The sequence below is a fragment of the Muscardinus avellanarius genome (assembly GCF_963383645.1).
Source record: "Muscardinus avellanarius genome assembly, chromosome: 2".
Classification (NCBI taxonomy): Eukaryota; Metazoa; Chordata; class Mammalia; order Rodentia; family Gliridae; genus Muscardinus; species Muscardinus avellanarius.
This window is the reverse complement of record NC_137787.1, coordinates 73,825,386-73,852,849: the sequence shown is the minus strand read 5'-3', so window position 1 is coordinate 73,852,849 and position 27,464 is coordinate 73,825,386. Positions and strand designations below refer to the sequence as shown.

At 36.5% G+C, this 27,464-nt stretch overlaps 1 protein-coding gene across 7 annotated transcripts in view; it reads left to right on the top strand.

The window, feature by feature from the left end:
* The window catches only part of SLC4A10 (solute carrier family 4 member 10), a gene marked incomplete at both ends in the record, with an annotated part of 320,758 nt that overhangs the window by 239,164 nt on the left and 54,130 nt on the right, over window positions 1–27,464 (top strand). For all 7 annotated transcript variants that reach the window (XM_080689857.1, XM_080689854.1, XM_080689856.1 and 4 more), the window contains 5 exons: window positions 3,565–3,711; window positions 10,160–10,260; window positions 13,204–13,378; window positions 13,932–14,065; window positions 14,694–14,939. In XM_080689857.1, the coding sequence (XP_080545983.1) occupies window positions 3,565–3,711; window positions 10,160–10,260; window positions 13,204–13,378; window positions 13,932–14,065; window positions 14,694–14,939 (803 nt within the window). The remainder of the gene's footprint in view (window positions 1–3,564; window positions 3,712–10,159; window positions 10,261–13,203; window positions 13,379–13,931; window positions 14,066–14,693; window positions 14,940–27,464) is intronic.

The following is a 27,464-nucleotide window of genomic DNA, read 5'->3' as shown; positions in this document are numbered from 1 at the left end:
TTATGCACATACCCAAGGCAAGAGTTTTCCAAGAAAAAGAATAAACAAGGGTAAAAACTTTGAGTCAAGCGTGTGCCAGAAACATCGAGGAAGATTAAGGAGGATGAAACGTATAGGCAGGAATGAGGAAGAAAAATGGCAAGAGGTGTTGAGGTCAGGAAAGTAAGGGCCAATCTACGTACATTGTAAGTCATGCAGATTTTGATTGTTACTGTCTAGTTTTCAGCATCACCTGGCTTTTCCTACTCTCACTTGGTCCATGCCACCATTATTATTATTATAATACTGAACTAGCTTCCTTGGTGTCTTTTCTGACCTGACTTCACCTTGATTTATTCTAAACACAATAACTGGAGCAATTGCTCCTCTGCTTAAGACTTAAGGTCTCCCTGTCTCACTCAGAATCAAAGTTCTACAAAGTCCTCTAGGCCTATATCTCTTCCCCCGTCTGTCTTAGTCATCATCTCCTGCTACTCTTCCTCTTGCTCACATCAATCCTAGGAACTGGCCTCCTTGCAGCTTCTCAAACATGACATGCATGCTCTATACTGTCAGTTCTCTCTGCCTGGTAAGTTTCTGCTCCTGTGAGCTAGATGACTTGTACCCTTTGGGTCGTTGCTTAAATGGCTACTCTGGATGCTTTTCTTAACCTTTTTTTTTTTTTTAAATAAATTGCAGCACCCCCAATCAGGTCCTGATTCTCTCTTCCTGAATCATTTTTTTCTCCATAGCACTTTCTATCAGCCATCAAAATTTGTTTTTATTGTTCAGTTCTCTCCTCTCACCTCACTATAATTTAAGCTCCATAGGAAATAGATTTTTATTGTTGTTTCACTGCTGTATTCTTAGCACCTAGAGTAATAAATATTTGTTGAATGAATGCTCAGAGTTTGTTTTAATTGGAAAACAAACATTGAACAACTAATCTCATAATTAACAATTGATTCTAACAAATAATTATACTTACAACAAATATACCAAGAAGAAGAGGTATTAAGAGAAAATTAACAAAATGTCCAATTTAGGTTGAGAGAGGATTTGGGAAGGCTTCTCTGAAAAGTAATTTTGGAATCAGAATGTTAAGTTAGCCTGACAAAGAGAACAGAGAAAAAACAATTTAAGATAATTAAACTATGTGATAAAAACAACAGTAAATATTGTTTATAATTTAAAATCAAATGAATTATGGTGTCACTATCTTCGATGAGCTTTAAATTAATAGGAAATCATATCCTCTAGATGAAATTTGGACATTCATCTAAGGCAGTTATAGATTTCCATGACCTCTTGAGGCAATAATAATAAATTTTTCATAATTTTATTGAAGCGATGAAATTATATTTGGGATTTAAATGATAGAAATGTAAACGTACACATTTCTTACTGTATTCCCCTCTGTATACCTGTCCCCCACCTTCCTTCTTCCCCCCTTTATGTTAGTGAGATTGTATGGGGTGTAAATGTATTTGAACTGTTCCCTTTCTCAATCCTCATTTTCCCTCTCCCCACTTCTCTCCCCCAATTCCCTTGAAGCAGTTTTTTAATTAAATGCGATCACATCGAGAAAGATTTCAAGAGTCTTGCTAAAGGCAGGAAACTAGAGAGACTAAAATTTCATTAAGGATTAAGAACATTTGCAATTTTTAAGTGTTCAGACGGTTCTCAGGGCCACAGAAAAATCTTTAGATGAGGATATTCTGAGCCATAAAATCAGTGGCTTGTGGCAGGGAAATCTGTTTTTAATATTGCATTTTATTATTATATATATTTTTGTGGTACTAGGGATGGAACCCAGGGGCATTCTACCTCTAAGCTACATCCCCAGCCCTATTTTTTATTCTTTATTTTGAAACAAGGTCTTACTAAGTTGCAGAGGGCCTTACTAAGTAGCTGAGGCTATCTGCAAACCCAAGATCCTACTGTCTCAGCTTCCCAAGTACTGGAATTATAAACATGCGCCACCATGCCCAGCTGTTTTTAATATTTTAAAACCCTCACTCTCAAAATACAACTAAAGCATTAACATAACCTGGATATTTTTATATTATTCTAAACAAAGACTCCATATTTATCACACAAATGATATTTGTGAAGTGTTCTCAAACAAAGTCAAGAAACAGTATTTTAAAGTGACTATGATCACTTTGGCTGCATTTTAGATGGTCAAACCAGAAACTAAAACAAATGGCCTGAAAGTGGAATGAAATATTTGAAAGCAAAAATTTTCTGTAAGTTTTGGGTTTGTTTTTTTTTTTTTTTTTTTGAGTGTCTGGGGATGAAAACCAGGGGCATTTGACCTCCGAGATATACCCCCCGCCCTATTTTTTATTCTTTGTTTTGAAACTGGGTCTCACTGAGTTGCAGAGGTCCTCACTAAGTAGCTGAGGCTGTCTGCGAACCATGATCCTCCAGCCTCAGCCTCCCTAATGCTGGGATTACAAGCATTTGCCACCACGTCCCATTTTGATTAATATAGCCAGCAAAAAAAGAAAGGAATCTCTAACCTCAAATATTTGTTAATTCCATTTTTCATATGCAAAATACAAAAAGTATATCAGGAATACTTGTTATATTAAGAACATTTATTCCAGTGTAAATTAGTCTTTTCCAGTTTATCCTTAATTTTCATTTCCCCCTTTATTATGTTGAGTGTATCACCCTGTGTATTCTAGCCAGGAGAGGTTAGTTAGTGTTGCAGGAATAACCAACCAAAATCTTAGTGACTTGAAATTTCAAGCAAATGTTACATCATGCAGAATGTCCATTACAGCCTGCAGGGGGTCTGCTTACTGGTCTCTCTGGCACTCAGACTCACAGAAGCTCAGTCCTGAACTTGTGTTTTTCAGCCGCCAAACCTGACAGAGGCACTGTGATGAGTCACACACTGGTGCTTATTAGCTGCTAGTAAAAAGTGACATTTATATACCTAAATTGAACATACCTAATCCAGATGACAAGGAAAAAAAGGCCAGTCCTACCATGTGTCTCAAAGAAGACCTGAAAGCTCTGTGAATCATCAAAATAAGTGTGTGTGTGTGTGTGTGTGTGTGTGTGTGTGTGTGTGTGTGTGTTACTAGGGATTGAACCTCTATGCCCCACCCCCAGCCCTATTTGGAAACAAGGTCTCACTAAATTGTGAAGGGCCTTCTGTTTCTAAGGCTGGCCTTGAACCTGTAATCCTCCTGTCTCAGCCTTCCAAGTACTGGGATTGCAAGTCTATATCACCATGCCCAGCTTGATCTTGAATTTACAAAATTTGACTGACCTACACATAGATAACCTTTATATAGATTAAATCATTAATTCTACTTTAATGAGCTTATTTTCCTTTTTCTTTTCCTTTTCCTTAATCCTTGCCTACAGAAATCTCATCATTTATACTAACATCTAGAAAATGGATTCATAAAATAATATAATATTGTACATTACAAACTTTAGCGTAAGAGCTGCCGATTTCTTTAAAATGTTATAATCATATGTGGAATACCTGGGAAATAAAAATACCAAGCACATTAAGAATTTTATAACGTTTAAACTATAAGTAATATTTATTTTCTCCTCTAGGTATTTCACGATGTCGCTTACAAAGCTAAAGACCGTAACGACTTGGTATCAGGGATTGATGAATTTCTGGATCAGGTTACTGTTCTCCCTCCTGGAGAATGGGACCCAAGCATTCGAATAGAGCCTCCCAAAAATGTCCCTTCACAGGTATGTGTATTTGAAAACATTCTTTAAAATCCCATTTGTTTTTTGTTTTCTCTTAAATACATGTCATAAACACTGTAACTCATCAGTAAGATTAGAATGATTTAAATTATTACCTCAATGGAAGAAGTATAAACTTACAAAACTTTTCTTGATACTATCCAGCACACTTCCCTGAGAAGTTGAAATTTTGATGATAAGTCACTAAATTAAACAATCTCATTTGCCCAGGAAGATGTTAGACTCAACTTAAAAGCTATTATATTGGAAGAAAATTAAAATTTTGATGACAATGTAAAATATGTGTTGCAATAAAGCCTATTATTGTCTTTCTGTATTCTGATATATTACTTGGAAGTAGGCAAGAACTAGAGAAAATCAAAGTCATGGTATAATCATCTTATGTAGAGAACTTCCTATTACTGTTAGTCACAGTGAAATTTGGAATATTTTTTGCTAAAATTTTTATTTTGCATTGCTGCTGTGAGGCAGTCTAGTGTAAAAATTATAAAATTTCTGCCTATGAAAATTGAATGTGTATTTTTTAACCTATCATATGTTCCAGAAAGATAAGAATAAAGAAGGTTGCTGTGCTTGGGGTCACTTTCGTATTTTAGGAGTGGTGGCCAAATGTTTGCAAAGCTTGTCCCTCACAAAGCCACCTCTGCTCCTCCTGGACATGCCTTCCCAGTCCTCCCAAGGTCCTTGCCTCAGCTTTGCCTTTCACACTTGCCCCTGCTGAGTCCAGCCTGGTCTTATTCTGCTGCTCCAGTTGAAGCAACAGGTGGCCTTACTGACCCAGCTCTGGACATAGGAGTTTTTCTGGTCAGTGAAAGGTGGCTGGGTAAGCAGGTGTTCCACTCAGCCATAAATGCTTAGGAAGGTCATCTCAATTTCCCTGTCACTTAAAGAAAAATATATTAATATCTTATGCTTTTATATTGAATTTATTCTATGGTTTCCAAAGACTTTACTTTTCTTAATAATTTCCATTTTATGATTTTATAACTACAACCATATATAGTTTCTGTTGCTCCATTACATTTGTGTGTGTATGTGTGTGTGTGTGTGTGTGTTACTGGGGATTGAACCGAGGGGCATTCTCACTCTGAGCTACACCCCCAACCTAATTTTTTTAAAATTTTTTATTTTAAAACAGGGTTTCACTGTTTCTGGGGCCGGCCTTGAATCTGCAGTCCTCCTGTCTCAGCCTCCCATGTACTGGGATACAGGCATGTACCATCATGCCAGCTGCTCCATTAATTATTATTTTTAAAAGGTAGCTGCTTAAGGTATAATTTTAACAGTTGCTTTATATCTACATTTATATACATCTTTGCACTAATGATATAGAAAGGCAACAGAATGCTTTGTGAAGTAATAAGAAACTCTCTGATGTAATCTGGATAAATTACATAAAATATGAATATATTGAAAAAGTGCTAATACAGTTAAAGTCACTGAAATGCTAATTAATTTTTCAAATATTAAAATTGAAGTCAAATATATTTTAAAATACCCTGTGAAGAATAGTATTTTTTGAGGCAAGTTGAGAGCTGGGAAGTCTGTATTTTCATTATTTTTATGAAGAAGTAAGAATTAATTAGTAAATTCTGGGAGCTGAGAGGCAGTAGTACAAAGCAGATTGAATTAAGAGTCAAGGTGTCTGAGTTCGTGTGACCTTGAACAAATACTTGATCTCCTGATGTTTTCTATTAGTACTGTCTAGTAGAACTCATTACAATTATGAAAATGTTCTATATGTATTTTCTTTATGAGGTCACTATTGAACACGAAAAATTCAGCTACTCTAACCAAATAACTGGCTTTTTATTTTAATTACCTTAAATTTATATAGGCATGTGTTTAGTGGTGATTAGACAGCACGATTTTATACAATGAGTTTGAATTAGAAATATGTTGTATGCTTCATTATATTTGTATTTTGAAATGCATGTAGTAATTAATCAGTTGGTAGTATAAAGCTATATCTCCTTTTGTTCAATGGAAAAAATTAAATAGCATTTTTAAATACCCTGGCTTCATACTCATTTAAATAATAGTTCTCTGCAGAATAATTTCTGTAGTTTTTACCCTTTTGAAATGTGCAAATCACATCATTTTAAATATGTTTTCCTTTCAGTTAAAAAGAACCTGTCATCTCAAGGGATACCCCTGAAAATACTCATTAGACCTCTATGCCAGTCTCTATAATCACTCCCTTGTATAAACCCTCAACATTTTTTATTTTTCTCATGCCAAGTACTTGCTTGTTGAAACCACAGCCTTGTGTGATTCCAACTGTTTATTTTTGTAGTTGCACTATTAGAGTTGAAACAAGGAAAATGTACAACTGCATTGACATAATTTCATGACCACGTACATCAAGTGGGCCCGGAATGTTACTAATTTACCACATTATTTTTTCTAAGTGCAATCATTTTATTCAGCTGACTATCTTATACCTGTTCTTCTCACCTCAAACCTTCAGCACATTCTTTCTGACTTTCATTCTTACATGTTGACTTCCTACTCCCCTTAGAAATTTGAAATAATCAAAAAATAACTTCCATAACCTCCCTCTACCACACCTGTCTGTCTGTCTGTCAGCACCTGTACCTGAACCCACAAGCTCCACCTTCCTGTGTATTGCTGCTAATGAACAATTCCATCTCTTCACATGTACTCAAGGACTCTACCAATCCTCCCCTTTTCTTGTCACTTCTTTTTTTCTATATTATAACATTTTATTAAGTATAAAATATGCTATCAAGTTGCCAATCTTAAAAAAAAACTATTGTTACAATACTCCCAGCAAATCACCAATTTCTTCTTTGTTTCCTTTTGCAACGAAATGTCACAGAACAGTTCTCTATACTACTTGCTTCCAAGTTCTCTTTTCTAATTTCCTCTGAACATCTGTTCCATTAAGGCCTTTGCCCTTCCCACTTTGCTAAAATACTTACATGATGGTCACCAATGATCTCCACAATGCTGAATGCCATGGTCGAGTCTCAGTGTCTGTATGTGTGACTAGGGGTTGAACCTTGGGGTATTCTATCTCTGAGCTATAACCTATCCCTATTTTAATTTTATTTTGAAACAGGGTCTTACTAAATTGCTGAGGGCATTGGTAAATTTCTGAGACTGGACTTGAACCTGCAGTCCTGTCTCAGCCTGTCAAGTATGGGGATTACTGGTATGCATCACCATGCCTGACTCAGTGTGCATTTTTTAAACCTATTAATCAGCAGGGCTTGACAGGGTTTATTTTGCCTTCTGGATGATCTGTCTTGGCTGGATGCCCAAAACATCATACTCTATGGGCTTCCCTGTGATCCCATTGGTCACTCCTCAGTATCTCCCTCTTCCTTCTGATTTCTTTATGTAGAAGTGACCTAAGGTTCAAACCTTAATCATCTCTCTTTTGTCTACACTTGTTTAAACTTCTTTGAAGCTTAGTTTCTACCTTGAACTTGAATGTTATTTATCCAAATGCCTATCATTTCTATTTCAATGTCTTTTAGATACCTGAAACTTAACATATTGAAGATCTTAACTGAAATGTATTCTGTCTTCTTTCTGTACCTCTATGTATCTTTGCATTCATGATTTTAGGGAACAGCCCATGCAGTGTTTCCTGAAGATGTAAGAATCACTTATTTTTTTCTCAAAATCTGTTACACTTGCATCTTGGTCAACTGATAACTACATCATTACAATTGATGGGGCCCAAATCATCAGTTTGATTGCTTATACCTGATTTCTATTATAACCAGGAAATTCTGCTGGCTTGGACTTCAATATTTATCCAGAATTAGGCCATTTTTATTGTAACCACTGATGTTACCCTGATCTGCATGCCTTCATCTTTCTCCTAGATTGCTGAAATGCCTTCCTAACTGGCTGTCTCGTTGTTTTTATCCTTGGCCCCTAGAATCTATTTTCAGTATAACTACCAGAGTGACTTCAGTTCGACACTCCTTATGCTACTCTTCTCCTCAAACCCTACACACGTCCCTCATTTTCACTGGTAATAAAAGCCAGGTTCTTCCACTGGCCTGCTAAGCCTTCAAAATCTGGCCTGCACTAACATCTAAGAAGTCATTACCTACCACTTTCTTCCTTTCTCATTCCTCCCAACTAGCAAGGCCTCCTCACTCCTGTGCTTTGAACCCTCCAGCCACTCGCATCCTATGACTGTCCCACTGGTTGTCATTTCTTCCTGGGTTGTACCCCACTTATTCTCATGGCTCTCCTACTTTAAGTTTTTCTCAAAGGGCCCTTTTCCACTGAGCCTACCTGACCAGTCTATTAAAAAATCACCACTCCGACCACTGCGCCTACCCATTGCACACCCCAGGCACCTCTAAAGTTTTCTTTTTCCATAGTCCCAATTCTTTCTAATACATTATAGTATTAATTCTCTGGTTTATTTGTTTATTGTCTGTCTTTCTCATTAAACTATAAGCTCCAAGGGCCCAATTGGTTCACTGGTATATTTCAAGGACCTAGCACTTTCTTAAAATATCAAAATACAGGTGTTTCACAATATAAAATATTTTCTACAAAATATGTATCAATATTTTTCATAAAATTACTTTTTTTAAATGCCATTTTTCTTTATTCCTTGAAGAAGCTTGTACTTTAGGATGGTTACTATCTTCCATGATTTATCATTTATTTTTATCCATGTATGGCTTTTAAAAAAACTGTAAAATAAAGAGTTAACTTACCCAGAAAGGATAGGTTCTATTAAAAAAAGACCAAATATTATCACTGGCTTTCTGATATTAATTTTTTCAAACTTCCATTTATTTTATTCCTTGAAGAAACTTGTACTTTAGGATAGTTAGTATCTTCTGTGATTTATCATTTATTTGTATCAATGTATGGCTTTTAAAAAACTATAATACAAGCCGGGTGTGGTGGTGCACATTGCAAACCCAGCATTCAGGAGGCTGAGACCAGAGTATCACAGTTTGCAGACAGCCTCAGCTAATTAGTGAGGCCCTCTGCAACTTTGTGAGACTCTGTTTCAAAATAAAGAATAAAAAATAGGGCAGGGGGTGTAGCTCGGAGGTCTAATGCCCCTGGGTTCCACCCCCAGGCCCATTTTAAAAAAACAAACAACAACTATAAAACAAAGACTTAACTTATCCAGAAAGTATAGGTTTCTTGGAAGATCAAATATTATTACTGGCTTTCTGGTGTTGTGAAAGCTATGAAATGTTTCTATAGGTAATTAGAAAGTAGGTCTGGAGAGCCATTCTTAAATTCCTTTACTAAAGTATCTTGTTTACCCATGAAGACAGTTCTTACATTAGTTGACAGACCTTTCTTATTTTTGAACTTAAGTTTAATTTCATCTGTCTACATGCCCAGGAAAATTATTTTTCCCATATTTGAAGCAGGTATTATTCTATTTGAATATCTCATGCTGCCTAAGGTCAGCTGATGAGTCACTTCTGTGCTTCATGTTTGTTCTTATTCTATTTTGGAGTAACAGCCAAGGAAGTATTTTAATTGTACCTTTTATAATTTTTAAATGATATTTTAAGGTACTTTTGAAGACATTGGTATGCTCTAACATCACCGTAAGTAGAATTTCAGGCAGGAATTTCTGATTTAAAATTAAAAAAAAACTGTCACTGACAAAGTAGATAAAATAAATCTAGGGGAGAATAACATAAACTGGTTAATTTGCCATCGGTTCATTTAGATGCTTTCTTTTGTATAGTATTGAGTCTATGAGTCAGAAAGACTTAAAATTATTCTTTGAATAGAAAGATATCAGCTGGTATTACAGAGGAAAATATATTTTTAAATTAGTGGATTTTAAAACATTAGTTCATGTTTATTGAATAAACTATGCCAGGCATAAAATGTCACAATGCCTAACAGCTTTTTGCTCCTATCTTATCCCCTAGTCTCTTTCTTTCCCTTCCATTATTTTATTTTTTTCTCATAGCTCATTTACCTACCTGGCATTATAAGTTTATAGTCTCCCTCTGCCAATGTATGATTTTTCTTTTCTCTTTCTCATATTTTCTTTATAGAGCTGAGGATTAAATCCAGGATCTTGGGCATGCTAGACACGCACTTTACCAGTGAGCTATACTTTCAGCTCTTATAATACTCTTTCTTGCTTACCTTTACAGCTCAAATATCTACAATAATGAATGGTACTCACTAGGCTCTCAATAAATGCCAGTGGAAAGAATAAATAGATGCCTATCACTTTAGTTCTCTCGGCCACACTATAAGATAGGTAATGATGCTACCCCCAAAACATGGAGCAGGGAACTATAAATCTTCAGAAAGCTAGATCACTTCCCAGAGGTCCAGCAAGTCGCAGAACCTGGGTTCTTAGCCATTCTGCATATTGCTTCAAGGAAAAAAATTGTTATTTATAATCAAAATCTGGAGTTAAAACAAAAACTTTCTGCAGGAGAAGAGAAAGATCCCTGCTGTACCAAATGGAACAGCAGCTCACGGGGAAGCTGAGCCCCACGGAGGACACAGTGGACCTGAGCTCCAGCGAACTGGAAGGTGAGTGAAAGTCACTTGTACGGGGACTTCAAGTACCAAATGACAGATTATTTTTATCTGTCAAGAATTTCTATTTTGATATCTTATTTATTTAATACTTTTAATACCCACTTTTCAGAGGTGAACACGTCAATTAGCTTGATTTCTCTGAAGTTACTAATGACTGTCATTACCATTAAACCAGCACAGTGGACACACCATTCCATCTTATCTAGTCTTTCATTTTGCTGTTCGTAAAATGCATTTACAGATTCTTAGAATGAATAAGAAAACTGTCAATTGCCTTTACCAAAAAAGCTCATTGAAAGCATCAAGTTCAAGATAGAAATAAAACTGTGTACCAGTAACTCCATCATGTAGACCTTATCTCATTAAATGCAAGCAGGATGTATATAATGGCATTTGTTATTTTTATGGCTGTGATTTGAAAGAGCTATATGATTTATTTTTTCTAATCACACATCTTTGAAGAGATGAAAGCTTCAATTTATTTCATAAAATGGTTCTTTATGTTTTCCTGACAGCTTGTCTCTCTCCAAGCAATGTGTGAGCAGAAAATCAGAAACCCTTGGGTGGGTCTGTCTTCAGGGAATTTGTGTGTACAGCCTCCTTTATAATTAAAGGCAACTGCAAAGGCCTTACAGGACTGGCGGCCCCTCCTTTCCTGGCCATTTCTCATACTGCTTGTCATGTGTCCTGTAAGCTGGCTTTCCAGTTCCTGACAACTCAGTGCCTTTTAATTCTCTGGTGTTCTTTCCCTTTACCTCTGTTTTGTCTCTGAGGAAATGTCCTGTAACATCTTCCTCAGGCTTGATCCCTGAATTGAGATGGTTCAGTGGTCTCCTCTCCCCCTCACTGGAAGCTGCGTTATTCGTTCTGTTTGCTTTCATACTTTCGAATACAGTCTTTTTATTTTTGGTGGTATTTTTTTTTCTTTCTCTCTCAGGTGTAACATGCCACATAGATTAGATTTTTTTTTTTTCGAGTTCTCTTTTCCTTACTGCTTCCTAAATCCTCCCAGGTCACCAATATCCGGTATCTTCGCTTCTCCAGAGTTCTTCCACAGATTCTGTTGCTGGCAGGACTTGAAGTATCCATTACTCATCTGCTCTCCGGAGTTGCTAATGCACATCTGGGCTGCTCTTGCACTGTTCTCTGTAATGAACTCCCACTTCTGGATTTAGAGTTTTAATGCTAAAAGCACATCTATGACATAGTTAGAGAATAGCTATTCAGACTAATGTGTGCTCTAATAAGTAACTAATTTGAAAACAACCACCTAATATAAGATGCTAGCAAAACTATAAATATTAATTACTAATTAATAGTGGATAATCACCTCAAATACTTTTGGGGATTAGATGGGATATAGATCATAAATGGATGCACAGGCTAGTAGAGTAACTTTCTTTTGAACTGTGACTTTGACAAGGTAACAAATTATTCAAAAATAAAAATTACCCAGAAATGGGCATATGTCTTTCCAAACACAAGTAAGATGGACCTAAGGTGAAATCTGTGTGTGGGTAAATTTCACAGGTTCTCTGCAAACTTCCCTGAGTTTCAAATATTCTTTTTTTTAATTGAAATTTTATTCTCAACCTTCTTTTGATGAGAGCATTCACTAGGATAACATAGTGATTCTGTACTCACATAATCATAAGATAATTACTACAAAGGAATATTAAATGTATATTAGATCAGGGAAATTTAAAAATAATAGCCAACTTTTCAGTTACACCGAATGTGCACATTTTTAAAGGCTAACCAGAGTTTATTTGTCAAGAGAACAATCAGTTTTTTAGATGAATCTAAGATTGCAGGATGAATACTCCTACTCATGAAATGAATCACAAAAGTTTAACATTTTTGTATGATCTAAGTGTATTTAGCATACTGGCAGAACTTTGGAATGCAATGGATTTTTTTTTCACCATTAACTTTCATGTAGGAATGTAAATGCAATTTACTCAGTTTAACATCACAGTTTTATTCCATGGAGCACAAAAAACTTTGAGTAGTCTGGTGTCAAGTCTGAATATTATTAAGACATTTATAAGATTGAAAATATCTGTTTTTTAATGTTCTCCTTTCTAAGGAATTAAAAATTTAGCCCTCAAACCTTAAGCATGAGGCTTCATAATTTAATACCAACCTCACCCCAAAATCCTCTTTTAAGTTTCAGTAGTATATAAATGAATGATACAAAGTAAGGTCATTATTGTCTTGTGAATGATGTGAGGAGATATGTTTAGGCAATAGTAAGTCAAATTACATTTGTCTAGTTCGGTTATCATAGGTTGCCTTCTAGTTTCCTAAAAAGTAAACAACCCTGGCACCTATGTGTGTCTACTAAATATTGTTGTTATGCATAGGACCATTTAGAGGTCTGCTTGGAATATTATGTAGTGAAGGATTCTCTTCCTTTCTTTTTATCTTTTGGCAGAGAGAGTAGTGGAGCCATGCTTAACACTGAATTTTTCTCTCAAGAGTGATGTTCATTATCTGTGTGTACAAAAGTCACTTATCCATCCCTTCCTCACTTTCTGTTACGCTAAATAGAATGTAAGAAATTAGAAAATACTGCCTATGATCAAGAGTGGAAGGCCTGAGTTTGGATGGAGTAGGTCAATATGCAAACAACAGAGAGATTATAGTAATCCTTGAATCTTCTCTTTTGAATGTTGACTGATGAATAGCTCTGAACTTTGTTTGCGAGAACCTGGGGTTTTAATGGTTTACGCAACATTTGGTTAAGAGTCCAGGAAATTTGGTGGCCCGAAGCCATCCGTGTAAATCATGATAACTCAAGGTAGCAGGTTAACATGGGTCTCACCTCTGCTGATGGAAGACGCATATTGTGGCCTGGCAACAGAGCAAATGAGCATTTCTCTATTTGTTTTTATATTGGGGTTTCACTGTTGTGTTTCCACCCTGCCTTAGGATTTTTGGGGGACTTATCTTAGATATCAAAAGGAAGGCTCCGTTCTTCTGGAGTGACTTCAGAGATGCTTTCAGCCTGCAGTGCTTAGCATCTTTTCTGTTCCTCTACTGCGCCTGCATGTCTCCTGTCATCACCTTTGGAGGACTGTTGGGAGAAGCAACCGAAGGTCGAATAGTACGTATTACCTTTGGACCTGAACTTTGACCCTTAATCGACCCTTAGCATGTAGTTAGATGAATGAGCCTTTAGTTTTGGATTCCTACATGCAGTTTCATGTATGGTCTGGATGATAAAACTCATTTGCGTTTCTTGGATGGTTAGTGGGGCTGGTAATCTGGGAATGGGATGTCTCAGAACAGTTAACTCTGATTCTTACACAAGGTTCTGACTGGACCTTTTGACTCCTGACCCTAATTTTAGTCCATTTCCCATATATCTGAGCCATGTTTCTGTCTAGATAGTCCCTCTGAATATGTTTAAACTTTCTGCAAGTCAACAGAAAAGTGAGACAAGAAGATGAAGAGGATTCCTCCTCTATTTGCATGCACTAGTTTTTCACCTGTCTTTGGCCCTTCTCCCATCCTTCTACCCCATGGCCTGCCCGGGGTTGCTAGGCTTTTTATAGTGGAGCTAAAAACATATCCCTGTGTATTTTACACATTTTCTTTCTAGTTTTATTGCCTTCCTGTACAACTTAGGTAATGGAAACATTTATATCTCTACACAGAGTGCAATCGAATCTCTATTTGGAGCATCCATGACCGGGATAGCCTATTCTCTCTTTGGTGGACAGCCTCTTACCATATTAGGCAGTACAGGACCAGTTTTGGTGTTTGAAAAGATTTTGTTTAAATTTTGCAAGTAAGTGTTATATACTCTTGGCTGTCAGCCCCTTTCTTTTTCTTTACTATATTTATTCTTCTCTCAGTATTACTTTGGAAGGTCTGCTGGGAGAGAAAAAAAGTAGATGATTTGATTCATTTTGTCATTTTCGTTTCTCAGTGGAAATGGAGAATAAGTCAAAAACTGTGTATATTGTTATGTAATATTTATAAAAATTGAAATTCAGTTCTGAGCACTGAGAAACCACTTTCACTTTTGTCCCCTGTAGTCAGTCTTCAGTTTAGATATGCATGGGATGCGAAACTTAGGCACTTTCACTTCCTGAACTAGGCCAATTTCCACATATTTAAAATGGCAGCGAGCAGCCGGGCGTGGTGGCGCACGCTTGTAATCCCAGCATTCGGGAGGCTGAGACCAGAGGATCGTGGTTTGCGGACAGCCTCAGCTACTTAGTGAGGCCCTCCGCAACTCAGCGAGACCCCGTTTCAAAATAAAGAATAAAAAATAGGGCAGGGGGTATAGCTCAGAGGTCAAACGCCTCTGGGTTCCATCTCCAGACCCGCAAGAATAAAATAAAATAAAATAAAATGGCAGAAAGCTATAAAATGACATTCTTCCTACTGTGTTTTGTTTTCCCTCCTCCTAGAGAATATGGGCTGTCATACCTATCCTTAAGGGCTAGCATTGGACTTTGGACAGCAACCCTGTGTATCATACTTGTGGCCACTGATGCAAGCTCCCTTGTCTGCTATATCACCCGGTTTACTGAAGAAGCATTTGCTTCTCTTATTTGCATCATTTTCATTTACGAGGCCCTGGAGAAACTGTTTGAACTTGGTGAGGCATATCCAATCAACATGCATAATGACTTGGAACTGCTGACACAGTATGCGTGAGTACCATTCGCCCTGTTTTCTGTGTGGCTTTTCTTTCCACAAATATTGCTATAGTCACAAGAAACATGAAGAACTTACTCGGCAGAGAGTGTGCCTTCAATTGATTCACGGCCTACTTCCTGGACTTTCAGAGTCATTCAGGATTTTAAAAGTCATCTCATTAGCCACTCATCTGATTCTTGTTTTCATTATTCCCTCTCTGATAAGAATATCTTTTTACAGTTCTATTTATCAAGCATTTCCTAAAACAAGTAGATAATGAAACGAAGTAATTTTAAAGTACATTGCTTTGGCAAAAAGCATATTATTTTGGTCTTCCTTTAAGTTCTTTTCAATTCAGTATAACCCAAGGAAACAGTAATGAAAATCCGAGAATTCCGACTCTAAGCAATGAGATAAAAGAAACTCATTGAGTCTAAGTTGTATCAGTCTGATGTGTGAAAGTATGATAAAACATAAGTGAAAAATCACTGAGTTGAAATTTAATTTGCTCTGGGGATCTTTGATATTTATGATAAAAATACCCAGGTATTACTTGCTGAAGGTGATATAATTGAGGATTAAAAATGAAATTGAGCTGGGTGTAGTGGCACACTCTTGTGATCCCAGTACTTGGGAGGCTAAGACAGAAGGTTTACAGGATTGGGGCTAGCCTGATTAGTGAGACCCTGATTCAATAAAAAATAAAAAGGGCTGAGAGTGTAGTTCAGAGGTAGAGTACCCCTGGGTTCAACCACCAGTACACCTCCCCCCAGAAAAAAAGAAAAATGAGACTGCACCTATTGCTCATTCTAGTTTTTATGCAAGTTTCTACACTTTCTCTAAAGCTCTATCTGCATATGTGGCTATTAAATAACTCTTTTGATTTTAGGATTTCTTGGTTGCATCTGTGTATAGAATTTTAAAGATTTGAGGCACTGTGCTCTTTATAAGACAGTTGTCCCTTTTGCATCAGCCACCAGTGTTTTTCCTATAAACTGCTTAGATATGGCCTTGAACACCTTGAAGTTTTTTTCTTACTTCTGTAATTTGAAATTTTATGAAAATAATTCAATGCCATAATTTTGTTAAGAATGCTATCAGGATACAATGTTGAAAATAATATGATTCTTAGAACTTTAAGTAGTCCTTGGTCTTTAGAGATAGCATTAAACAATGTGCCCTTTGGGCAAGGAAAATAAAGTAGAATTATAAAATGATTTTCCCAATTAAAATAAACAGATTATTATGAATTATGTTAAGAGGGGAATAAGAGTAGTGTCATAACCAGAATCAGTGATAACATGGATACATGCCTTTCAATTATTTTTACTTGACAGGAGAGCAGTGGAACTGAATTTGCACATCTTTGTTGGAATATATAATTATTTCTGGTTTGATTTCCAAACCTATTACATGACAGTCACTATGTGAGGTAGTAGAGAAGTCATAACCAGTCATATTTTGTCCTCAATGAACTTTCAGCTTATAAGAAATGTAGACAGATGACATAAGCAAATGAGTGCAGGGCTAAGCGGTGGGTACAGAATGTGATGGCATCGCGTCAGAAGAGTGTCTCAGATACAGGGTTCAAAGGAGGCTTTTTAGATGGAGCAACAGAGAATAAAAAGTCAGTAGGGGTTAGGATGGTGCTGAGGAGCAGGGCAGGGAAGTGATTCAGAAAGAGGTCTGGATGTAAGAGATTAATTAAAATGTTAAAGTCAGAAGGATAGTAATAAAACAAGAAACAAAATTCAGGTGTTATTACTTTCACAAATTTTTAGCACACCAATACTAAAAAAGAGCAAATAAGCTACCCAGAAGTAATGATGTAGAATAAATAAAATTGGTAAAAGTGGAAGGATTTTGTTTGAACTGGTGGAAAGGCACTGCTCAACCATCCTTCTATCTGTCCTTGGCCTAAGTAGCAGCTCCTTAGACACTTCAGAATTAAAACACAGTTTAAAATTCATTGATTTAGAAAGGAAGAGAATTGGAGGGAAAAAAGAGAAAGGATCAAGCCTTTGCAGTTTGCAGGCAGAAGAATGAAAAATATTGCAAGCCACTTGGTATAAAAAAGGAACAAGGTAGCTGATAAGGAGAAAACTGTGGGTGATGTCAAGATGAAGAAGGCAAGAATTAGGAATGTATGAAGAAGACTTTAGAGAAGAGAGTGATGTGGAGATCAAACAAAATTAGAAAAAAGTTTTGAAAAGAAATCATTGTTAACTATAAGGAAAAGTTATAACTTCATGAATTTGCAGAGGACAGAGAATGAGAAGCCAATTTGCAAAAAAAAGAAAGAAAGAAAGAAAGAAAGAAAGAAAGAAAGAAAGAAAGAAAGAAAGGAAGAGATTAGAAAGGAAGGACCATTTTTTTTTTTTTCGGTACTAGTAATGGAACCCAGGGGCATTCTACCTCTGAGCTACACCTCCAGCCCTATTTTTTCATTCTTTATTTTTGAAACGGGGGGTCTCACTAAGTTGCAGAGGGCCTCAATAAGTAGCTGAGGCTGGCTATGAACCTGTGATCCTCCTGTCTCAGCCTCTCAAGTACTGGGATTACAAGTGTGCCACTATGCCTGGCAAGAAAGAGCCATTTTGGATAGAAAAGAGTTATTCATGTTTGCCAATGAGAAAATAGAAACAAATGGAAGAAATAAAGAAAAGAAACAGAGAGAGAGAGAGAGAGAGAGAGAGAGAGAGAGAGAGAGAGAAGGAAGAAGAAGAAGAAGAAGAAGGAGGAGGAAGAGGAGGAGGAGGAGGAGGAGGAGGAGGAGGAGGAGGAGGAGGAGGAGAAGAAAGAACGAACATGAGATTATAACCTTCCAGAAATCAAAAGGGGATGGGGATCCAGATAAATAGTGAGACAAGCTGGGCATGGTGGCACACACTTGTAATCCCAGCATTTGGAATGCTGAGACAGGAGGATCGTGATTCAAGGACAGCCTCAGGTACTTAGTGAGGCCCTCTGCAATTAGTGAGACCCTGTTTCAAGATAAAGAATTTAAAAAAAAAGTAGGGCAGGGGGTGTAGCTTGTGGCTGAATGCCCCTGGGTTCCATCCCCAGACCTCCCAAAAGATAGTTTGACAAATACTCAGAAAATAATCTGATATGGAAGATAGCCTTATGTGCCAATGATCCCTGCCTATCAAAGTGATCAGAAGAGGCATGGCCCAGGTCCTGACTTCCTCTATCTCTGCTTTTAAAAGGGTATTATTGCAAGTTTAAGTTCAAGTTTTATTTGGGTCAATGTGAGCATCTGAAACCTAATTATTTGAAGGTTGAGGATGAATGTTTTTTGATGACTATGTCCCATTGCCCATGCACTGTTCTCAATCAAAGTTAGATAGGTATGAGATTGGAAAGACTGAATCAACCTAATGGACAGTGAGGGTTTAGTGCAGTTGGGCACCTGAAATGGGTGTAACAAACTATTAATTGTATTCATGGGAAATGTGGTGCTGACCAAATACCCTTATTGCATTGGTTCCTTACTTAGTTTCTATACTTAGGTTCTATACTTAGTTTCTATACATTTGGCCTCTAGATAAGTATGGATAACACACATGTACTCCAATTTGAAGACACCTATGGCTTAGCTGGGCCTAAATCCTATCATTAGAAATCTACTTTATGAGTTGTACAGGTTTCCACATTGTGTTCACGCAACCTATTAGCTCTTGCCATTATTTGCTTTCTGGAAAGGCAAAATAAATCTTTTTGGTAATATGTATAATGCATTTATTTATAAGTGGACTTTTGGTTATATACATTAAAGATAATAAAGAAGTCATTGGTAATAACAGCTACTATAATATATTGTGTAATCTCACACTTTTGCACAAAACAACCTGTTTCTTGAAGTCCACATGACACTTGTAATGGCTTTCTTGTCCTTGTCACTGTGACCTTTCACACTAATCAGTTTTTAAGTGTCATACTGATACGCGTCTAAGCTTTCTTGCATCAGATGTCACTGTCCTCAAACTTTCACAGGTGTTATTAGAAAAACTCCTGGAAAATGTCATAGCCAGGACCTACAATATCCAAGATTGCAATTTTCACAACCTGAATGTACCTATAATTGCATGCATGCCATAATATTCCATATATTTTATTCAGCTGAAAAATGTTGGAAAAATACTTTATATTTAGGATCTGCATTTCAAATTCTTTGTACATAGGCTTGCTATATTCAGATTTCCTTAAGTTCATAGTTTACCAACCAAATAACAAAATGTCTTAGATTTTTAAAAAAATTTCCCTAGCTCCTCTGGCATCTTAACCTCATAACATGACAATATGTAGACCTTACATTTGAAGATACACACACTTTCTCTTCATTCTGCCAAAAGCAAGTGTCAAGATAATCTATTTCATTTTGAGAATATATATAATACACCAGACGATCAAATCGAATATGTCAAGTTAGCAATAAGTAATGAGTTTGAGGGAATAATTTTTCTTGGTTGCTTTGATTTTTCAGAAATGGCAAAAATAGAATGAAATGTTCTTCTGTGTAAGATGAAATGTTCCCTCAAAGTATAATAATAATCTAAAATTCTCAAAGATGGCTGGGTAAAGAAAGATTAAGAATGAATCAGTGTTTTGGAAATGGTTGGATCAAAGCAAAGTGTAGGGTCTGACTATTACTCTATGTTCCCATGTATGTATAGACCAGAGTTAAATAAAACATAACAGTTACCAAGCAATGGAAGGAGCGATCTCACTACTTAAGTGGTAAGGATTTTCTCCAGCTCTCTACATAACCAAGGACTGTAATTTATTTTGAATTAATTTTTTTCCTGGATGACATAATACTAAATATCCTCATTCTCACCTCTTCCAACTAGACTTGAATCTCCTTTAAAGTAGAAGACGTGTAACAGTTCTATCCCCTACAATCTTAGCATATAGCTATAGACAGAGTCATGTGATGCTTAATGTATATTGATTCAGTGAGCATATTGCAAAGTAATTGACATACTCTAGCCAATCTTATCTGACAAGCAAAGACAATTGTGCTTGTTTTAATGACCTCTAGCACTATTCTTGAAAATTTCATCTAGAAATTTTGAATAAATTTGACACATTTTGAGAATCTAACTGTGACCTAAAAATGTATAAACATGTATTCAGAAACACTAGCTCTGACTGAAAATTTAGATAGGATGCCAAGATGGTGGAGAAATCATATGGAAGAACAAAGTGAAGGAGGATTTCAATTTCAGAAGAATCCCCAAAGTTCAGAAATGTGGGGAGCAAGAACATGAAAGGGAAATTTTCATAGCTTATGGACCTTTTAGGACTCCCTAGTCAGAAAACAAAGAATAAAACAAATTCAAGAAAACCTCTGTGTTTCATCTTTTTAAAATTACATTTTTTCCTACATGTGCATTGGCTAAATTAATCCAGAATTGTTTGCAACATAATATGTAATTATATTTGTATGTGTTTATTTGAGTACTGTCTATGTACCTTCTCTACCTTAGTCCATGACCCTGCAGCACACCTTTGTATCCTCAGCACTTACTGAGTGCTTAGTGCATATCATGATATGGGTGTGTTTGATCAAATTTTTATATTTCTAAAAATGCTGCTTACAATGGATATGCACATTGAAATACAGTTTTTATTAAAAAAATTAATAAAAATTATTTCAAGAAAGTAGATTATTTGACACCTTAAAATCAAATAAATAAGTACGATAATAGGCACTCAGTAAAAGAAGTTCTAACAACACATCTCATTCTTGATTCTTAATCCAACACCTGATATCTTTTTTTCCTGTTCCTAATTTTGAACTAAATTATTATTTTTTGTGTTAATAGAGATGCAACCCAGGGGCTTTCTATCTCTGAGCTATATCCCCAGCCCTATTTTTTATTCTTTATTTTGAAACAGTTGCTTTATTTTGAAACTCAGTAGCTGAGGCTATCCTCCAACTGTGACCCTCTTGTCTCAGTCCTCCAACTGTGACCCTCTTGTCTCAGCCTACCAAATGTTGGGATTACAAGCATGTGCCACCATGCCCAGCTTGAACTAATTTTTTTTTTCAGTACTGGGAATGGAACCTGGGGCATTCTACCTCTGTGTTATATTACCAACCCTATTTTTTAGTCTTTTTAAAATTTTTTTGAAACAGAGTCTCACTGAGTTATGAAGGGCCTCACTAAGTAGCTGAGGCTGTCCACGAACCATGATCCTCTGGTCTCAGCCTCCAGGAGTAATAATCCCAAAGCTTGTAATGCTGGGATTAGAAGCATATGCCACCATGCCCGACCTAAATTATTTTTAAAGGATACACAAAAATTATGCATATTTATGGGATACCATCTTATTTTTAGATACATGTATACACTGTGTAATGTTCAAATCAAGGCAAAACTATTAGCCCCCTCAAACATTTATCATTTTATTACAGTATAAACATACAATATCATTTCTTCTATCTTTCTGGAATATACAGTATATTGTTGTTATCTATAGTTGCCTTCAGTGCAATAGAACACCGGAATTTCTTGCTCCTGTCTTACTATAACATAATTAACATTTTCCCATCTCTCCCTTCTACTCTCCCCAGCCTCTGGTCAAACTGTTCTACTCTCAACTTCTGTGAGATCAACTTTTTTACATTTTACATATGATTGAAATATATATTTCTGTGCATGGCTTATTTCACTAATGCAGTGTTTTTCAGTTCCACCCATATTGTCACAAATGACAGGACTACATTCTTTTTCATAAATATATTGTATTATGTATAGATATCCTGGGTATTAATAACTTGTCGTATACATAGTTAATAAATGTTTTCTCCCATTCTGTAGATTTTCTCTTTGTTGTTTCCTTTGCTAAACAAAATTTTTTTCAGTTTGATGAAATCCCACTTGTCTATTTTTGCTTCCCCTCTGTGCTTGCCCCTCATAGTATCATAAAGCATTTATACTGTCTTCTTTGAGCAGTTTCACAATTTTAAGTCTTTAATTACTTTTGATTTGACATTTATTTATGTTTAGAGATAACAATGTAATTTAATTCTTTTGTATTAACTCCATTATTATTTTAATGATAAAGTCTTGTCTCCAGAAGCTGTTGTATCTAGTACAGTAGTTTAAACTCAGTGTTTCCTTCTCACTCTTCCTAATGGATTATGAGGACAGAATTAGTGGCTCTTTATCTTTCTGCTTTGAGGGAGCTAGGGAGTTAGCAGATAGCAGTACATCTTTATTAAATGTCTTTCAACAATTAACTTTCCTGTCTACTTTTAGCTACTATTTTTGTAACTATACTTTTGAATTATAGATCTTACATGTAGTGATCTTTCAAACTCTTTTGGAATAGCAGCAAACAGACAGTAATTTACATGGTCATGCAACACCAGGAGGAGGGTGCTAAGTAGGTGTTAGTGGTTTCTTAGTTTCTTTCTTCAAGATGAGATATGAGGACTGTTCTCAGAGTTCACAGTCTATGAAGTACTGACCCAATTTCTCTTTGCTTCCTGAACTGACCTAGATATAAAGATGTATTCTGAAATATTTAAAGTGAAATGTAATGATGTTTTCACTTACATGAATATGCCTCAGCACAGACATTGTGGGAATATGTGTGTGATAGCCATGTGCAGCTAGTATTCTGATCAGGAGCCCAGCTAGCATCAAAGCAGAGAAGCTATACTCCAGAAAGGATTCCTACACACAGAGACAGGACTTCTGCAAGCCATTAGCCACATCTCAGTTAACACTTAGGTTTTGCTAATGTTTGATCTGGATTTTAATCAGTAAAATTACTGAACTTGTTAACCAGTACACTGAAATGCAATTAAAGTCATTCAGGATACATGGATTGACTGTAATATTTCTATTCTTGCCAGAAAAGGCTTTAAAAATCTAGCTGACGGACTGTGTACTATCAACTCCTAGAGAGTATACGTAAGCTTAATTTATAACTGATTCTATGCCCAGCCATTTTTGCTGATTGTTGTTTCCTAAGGCAGTACCAGAGTCCTATGTGTGGAATATTAGGACATCATTCTGGAATAAACTTTTTATGCAAGATGATGTCAAATTTCCTAAAATAAAAGAGCTAGAGCATCAGTGAAAACAGATCATAGAAAGCATTTTGCCCAAATTTCTCAGTCAAAATTTGTTTAACATATATATGTCTTTGTATGTAATTGAAAAATAGTACTCCCCATCCTTGCCTTTTTGAGACACATTGAAGCATATTTCACTCTGTTGTCTGATAAACAGAAACCACCATAAGGATGGTCAGGGGCTCCTGTAAATTTTGCACGGACCTTTGGGTCTAACAGCCCTTGCCACAGGCTCCCATATTAAAATTACAGTTTCTTTTCTCTCCCTTATGTCTCCTTTCTACCTATTTATTTCTTCTATCCTACAACATTTCTTCCTGCTGAGACTCAGATCTCTAAATCTTAAGGATTGGTGAAGGGCAAAGTTCCGTCTTCTATAACTTCTTTGAATCGGCACAAGGTTGTTTCTGTTTATGTCTAAAATATCAGTTAAAACAAGTTCAGCCCTAAGCTGGGCATGGTGGCACATGTCTGTAATTCCTGTACTTAGGAGGCTGAAACAGGAGGGTCATAAATTAAAAAACAGCCTCAGCAATGTAGCAAAACCCTCAGCTACTTAGCAAGACTCTATTTTAAGAAAACAAACTGAGATGGTAACTTGGAGGTAAAATGTTCCTGGGTTCAATCCTCAGGACCACAAAAATAAAAGAGAAAAAATATTTTTAAAAAGTTCAGACCTCACTAAAGTTTTAATTTCAGAGAAAGCAGCACTTCCCCCCCCCACCCAGAGTCCCCCTGATTGTTTTACTTTGTATTTCCTGATGTAGTGATAAGATCTGTTTTGCAAGATAAGTTTAATGGCTTATGACCTACTAACAATCAAATAGAGCATAAGAAAGACTAGAGCCCACTTTTGTCAATGTGGTTCTTTCTCTAATTAGATAGTGTGATATCTTTCTATCACCCAGCTTTGTTTCACCTGTTGGACGTATCGCAATGCTTTCTTTATGATATTAATGTAATGCCAGTGTTAGTGCTTTGTATATGATTTCATAATTTTACTCAAGGTTATCTGTCATTTTGGGGGGAAATTTTGAGCAAATTATTCTTGTTCATGCAAAACATTGATACATTATTCATTCATTCCTCTTAACTTTGCTACAAGTTTTAAGTGTCTCATTGATATACTTCATAGTATTAGTCATGATCAGAGAAATTTCTAATAACATATTAATGGAAGAAACACTTCTTTTTAACTATGAAAATCAGTATGGTAATTACTCTGAAAGCTATAATTACTAGATTTTTATAGAACTAGCTAAATTTAGGTAACTTAATATTTTTTTCTATTTTAAATACCATTAGTGTGTGTGTGTGTGGTGTGTGTGTGTGTGTGTGTGTGTGTGTGTGTGTGTGTGAGAGCTACTGGGGATGGAACCCAGGGACATTGTACCTCAGAGCTACACCCCCAGCCCTATTTTTTAGTCTTTTTATTTTATTTTAATTTTTTTTTTTTGGTGGCACTGGGGTTTCTGGAAACCCTTCTACCTCCGAGGTACACTCCCAGACCTACTTTTATACTTTATTTGGAAACAGGGTCTCTTAAACCAGCACAGCTGGCTTCGAACCTGCGCGATCCTCCTGTCTCTGCCTCCCAAGCACAGGGATTACAAGCGTGCGCCACCATGCCCAGCATCTTTTCTTATCTTTTTTTTTTTTTTTTTTTTTTTTTTTTGCGTGTCTGGGGATGGAACCCAGGGGCATTCAACCTCCGAGCTACACCCTCTGCCCTATTTTTTTATTCTTTATTTTGAAACAGGGTCTCAGTGAGTTGCAAAGGGCCTCACTAGGTAGCTGAGGCTGTCCGCGAACCACAATCCTCCTGTCTCAGTCTTCAAAATGCTGGGGTTACAAACGCCACCCCCCCTCCCCCGGCTTGTATCCAGGCCATTTGGGCTTCCACTCACCCCATTATATCACTAATCTCTTCATTACACAGCTTCCTGGAGGCTTCACCTTGATCAGAACTTTCTCTAAAGATGACTAATACAAAGCTAATTTTATATTTTTCAGAATCTTTGTATTTTGATAGTAAATAACTAAATAGATGTTTAGAGGACACCAGGGATGGATAGATCTGAGTGTTATGGAATGAACCTTCTGCCACCATTCATATACTGAAGCCCTAACCCTCAGTACCTCAATAAGATGTTTTTGGGTATAATTTTTTAACGAAGCAAATAAATTAAAATTAGTTTGCCTTGGGGGTATTCTAATTCAATCCGACTGGTGTCATTGTAAGGTAAACAAGGTTGAATATGCCCAGAGGCCCTATGGATGTGTCTGCACATAGAAGAGACCATGTGAGGACATAGCAGGAAGCGGCCATGTGCATGCCAAGGAAAGAGGCCCCCAGGAACCAGCCTTGCCAACACTTTGGCTTTGAATTTTAAGCCTCCAGAACTGAGAAAATAAGTTTCTGCCATTTAAGCCACCCACTCTATGGTATTTTGTTATGGCAGGACTCACAAGCTAATTCACTGGATAAATGCTTAGAGTTGAGTCCTATTTATGTTTGGAGTTATGGGAGGAAATTGTTACAGGGTTTTCCTCCTCAGGTAACGACAATTCCATCCTTTCAGCTGTTCAGACTAATAAACATGGATTTATTCTTGACGACTTTCTCTTATATATCCAGATTTCCCAGGGTATTCAAAAAGCTTCATACATAGAATTCTGGCACTTTTTTTTTTTTACTATTCTTTTTACTTTCATATTTTCTTGTCCAGGATAATGCATATGCTTTCTAACTGCTGTCCCTAATTTTATGCATATTCTTTCCAAGACTGTCCTCTATAAAGCATACAGAATTATTCTTTGAAAACCAAGGTCAGAACTAGGCATAGTGGCATACACATGAAATCCTGGTACTTGTGAGGTTGAGACAGGAGGAACACAGGCTGGAGGACAGCCTCAGAAACTTAGATAGACCCTGTTTCAAAATTTTAAAAATGTGCTTGGAGTATAGGTTGGAAGTATAATGCCCCTTGGTTCAATCTCTAGAACAGCAACAACAACAACAACAACAACAACAACAACAACAACAACATCAACAAAACCTGGTCACATCACATCACTCTGCTTCTTAAAGCCCATTCATGGCTCCCTGGGACCTTCAAGGTCTGCTTCACCTGTTCCCTGGCTCCTCTTTGTTGTTGCCTCTTGCTTTACCCATCACCCCAGGCACACCCATCTCCTTGCTCTTCCTTAAGCACACTGGGCATGTTTCTGTCCTTACATTTTCATGTTCACTATTTTATATTTTTGGCCGGTGATGCCTGTTTCAGATACCTATGTAGATTATTCTTTTACTTCCTTCAAAATTATATACTTGAGGACTTTTTAATCTAAAATGTCAGTATCTCTCATCTCTGGGTCCATTTTCTAACCTGTCACAATTTATCTCTTTAAGTAAGAATTATTGAAGTATCATTTATGTAAAACAACATTTACTATTCTTAATTATACCTTTAAATAAGGTTTCTTTGTTTTTGTTTTTATTTTTACACTGGGATTGAACCCATTTAGTTCTACTTCAGAGCTACACTTTTAGTTTTTATGTTTTGAAATGGTCTCCCTTAGTTACTGAGGCTGGCCTTGAACCTGTCATCCTCTTATCTCTACTTCCCAACTACTGAAATTACAGGTATGTGGCACCACACCTGAGTCTTGAGTTTTGACAAATAAATACAACAATAACTGATGTATAGAAATTTTCCCCCAATTTTTTTGGGGATGCCTCATTCTTCACCACTATTTTCTGGCAAAGATTGATATGATTTATTTATTTTTCTTCATTTAAAGTACAACTTTTAAAATTTTATTAATATATGGAACATATTGAAAATGGTATACATTTAGACTGTGCTTGATACCCCCCCCCAGTTACCCTTCCTCTCCTCCCAACAATGAGTGTCCAGGTTAACCATGCTATATTCATACTTTTACACATATCTGGAGGTAGCTCCTCCATTAATCAACCTCAGCCTTCTTCCTCTCCTCTCCTTCATTTTATCTTTGCTGAGATTTCCCCTCCATTATCTGGAGTCTCTCTGGTATCCCCAATGCTCCCTAGTTTGGGCATATTAAAGAAAACATATCTAACCCCAATCAGAGTAACAAGCATAAAGAAACCAAATAACAACAAATGCCGATGAGGATGCGGGGAAAGAGGAACTCTTTTACACTATTGGTGGGAGTGCAAACTAGTTCAGCCAGTATGGAGATCAGTGTGGAGATTCCTTAGAAAACGTAATAGATACACCATATGATCCAGCTTTACCACTCCTGGGTATTTTTCCAAGGGGGTTGAAATCAGAGAATCACAGTAACATTGATATGATTTAAATCACAAAAGTTTGACTTTTTTTTAGAATTTTACTTAAATGAATCACAGAATATGTCTGGCTTTTTCACTTAAGTTTATTGTATACATCAAATCTAT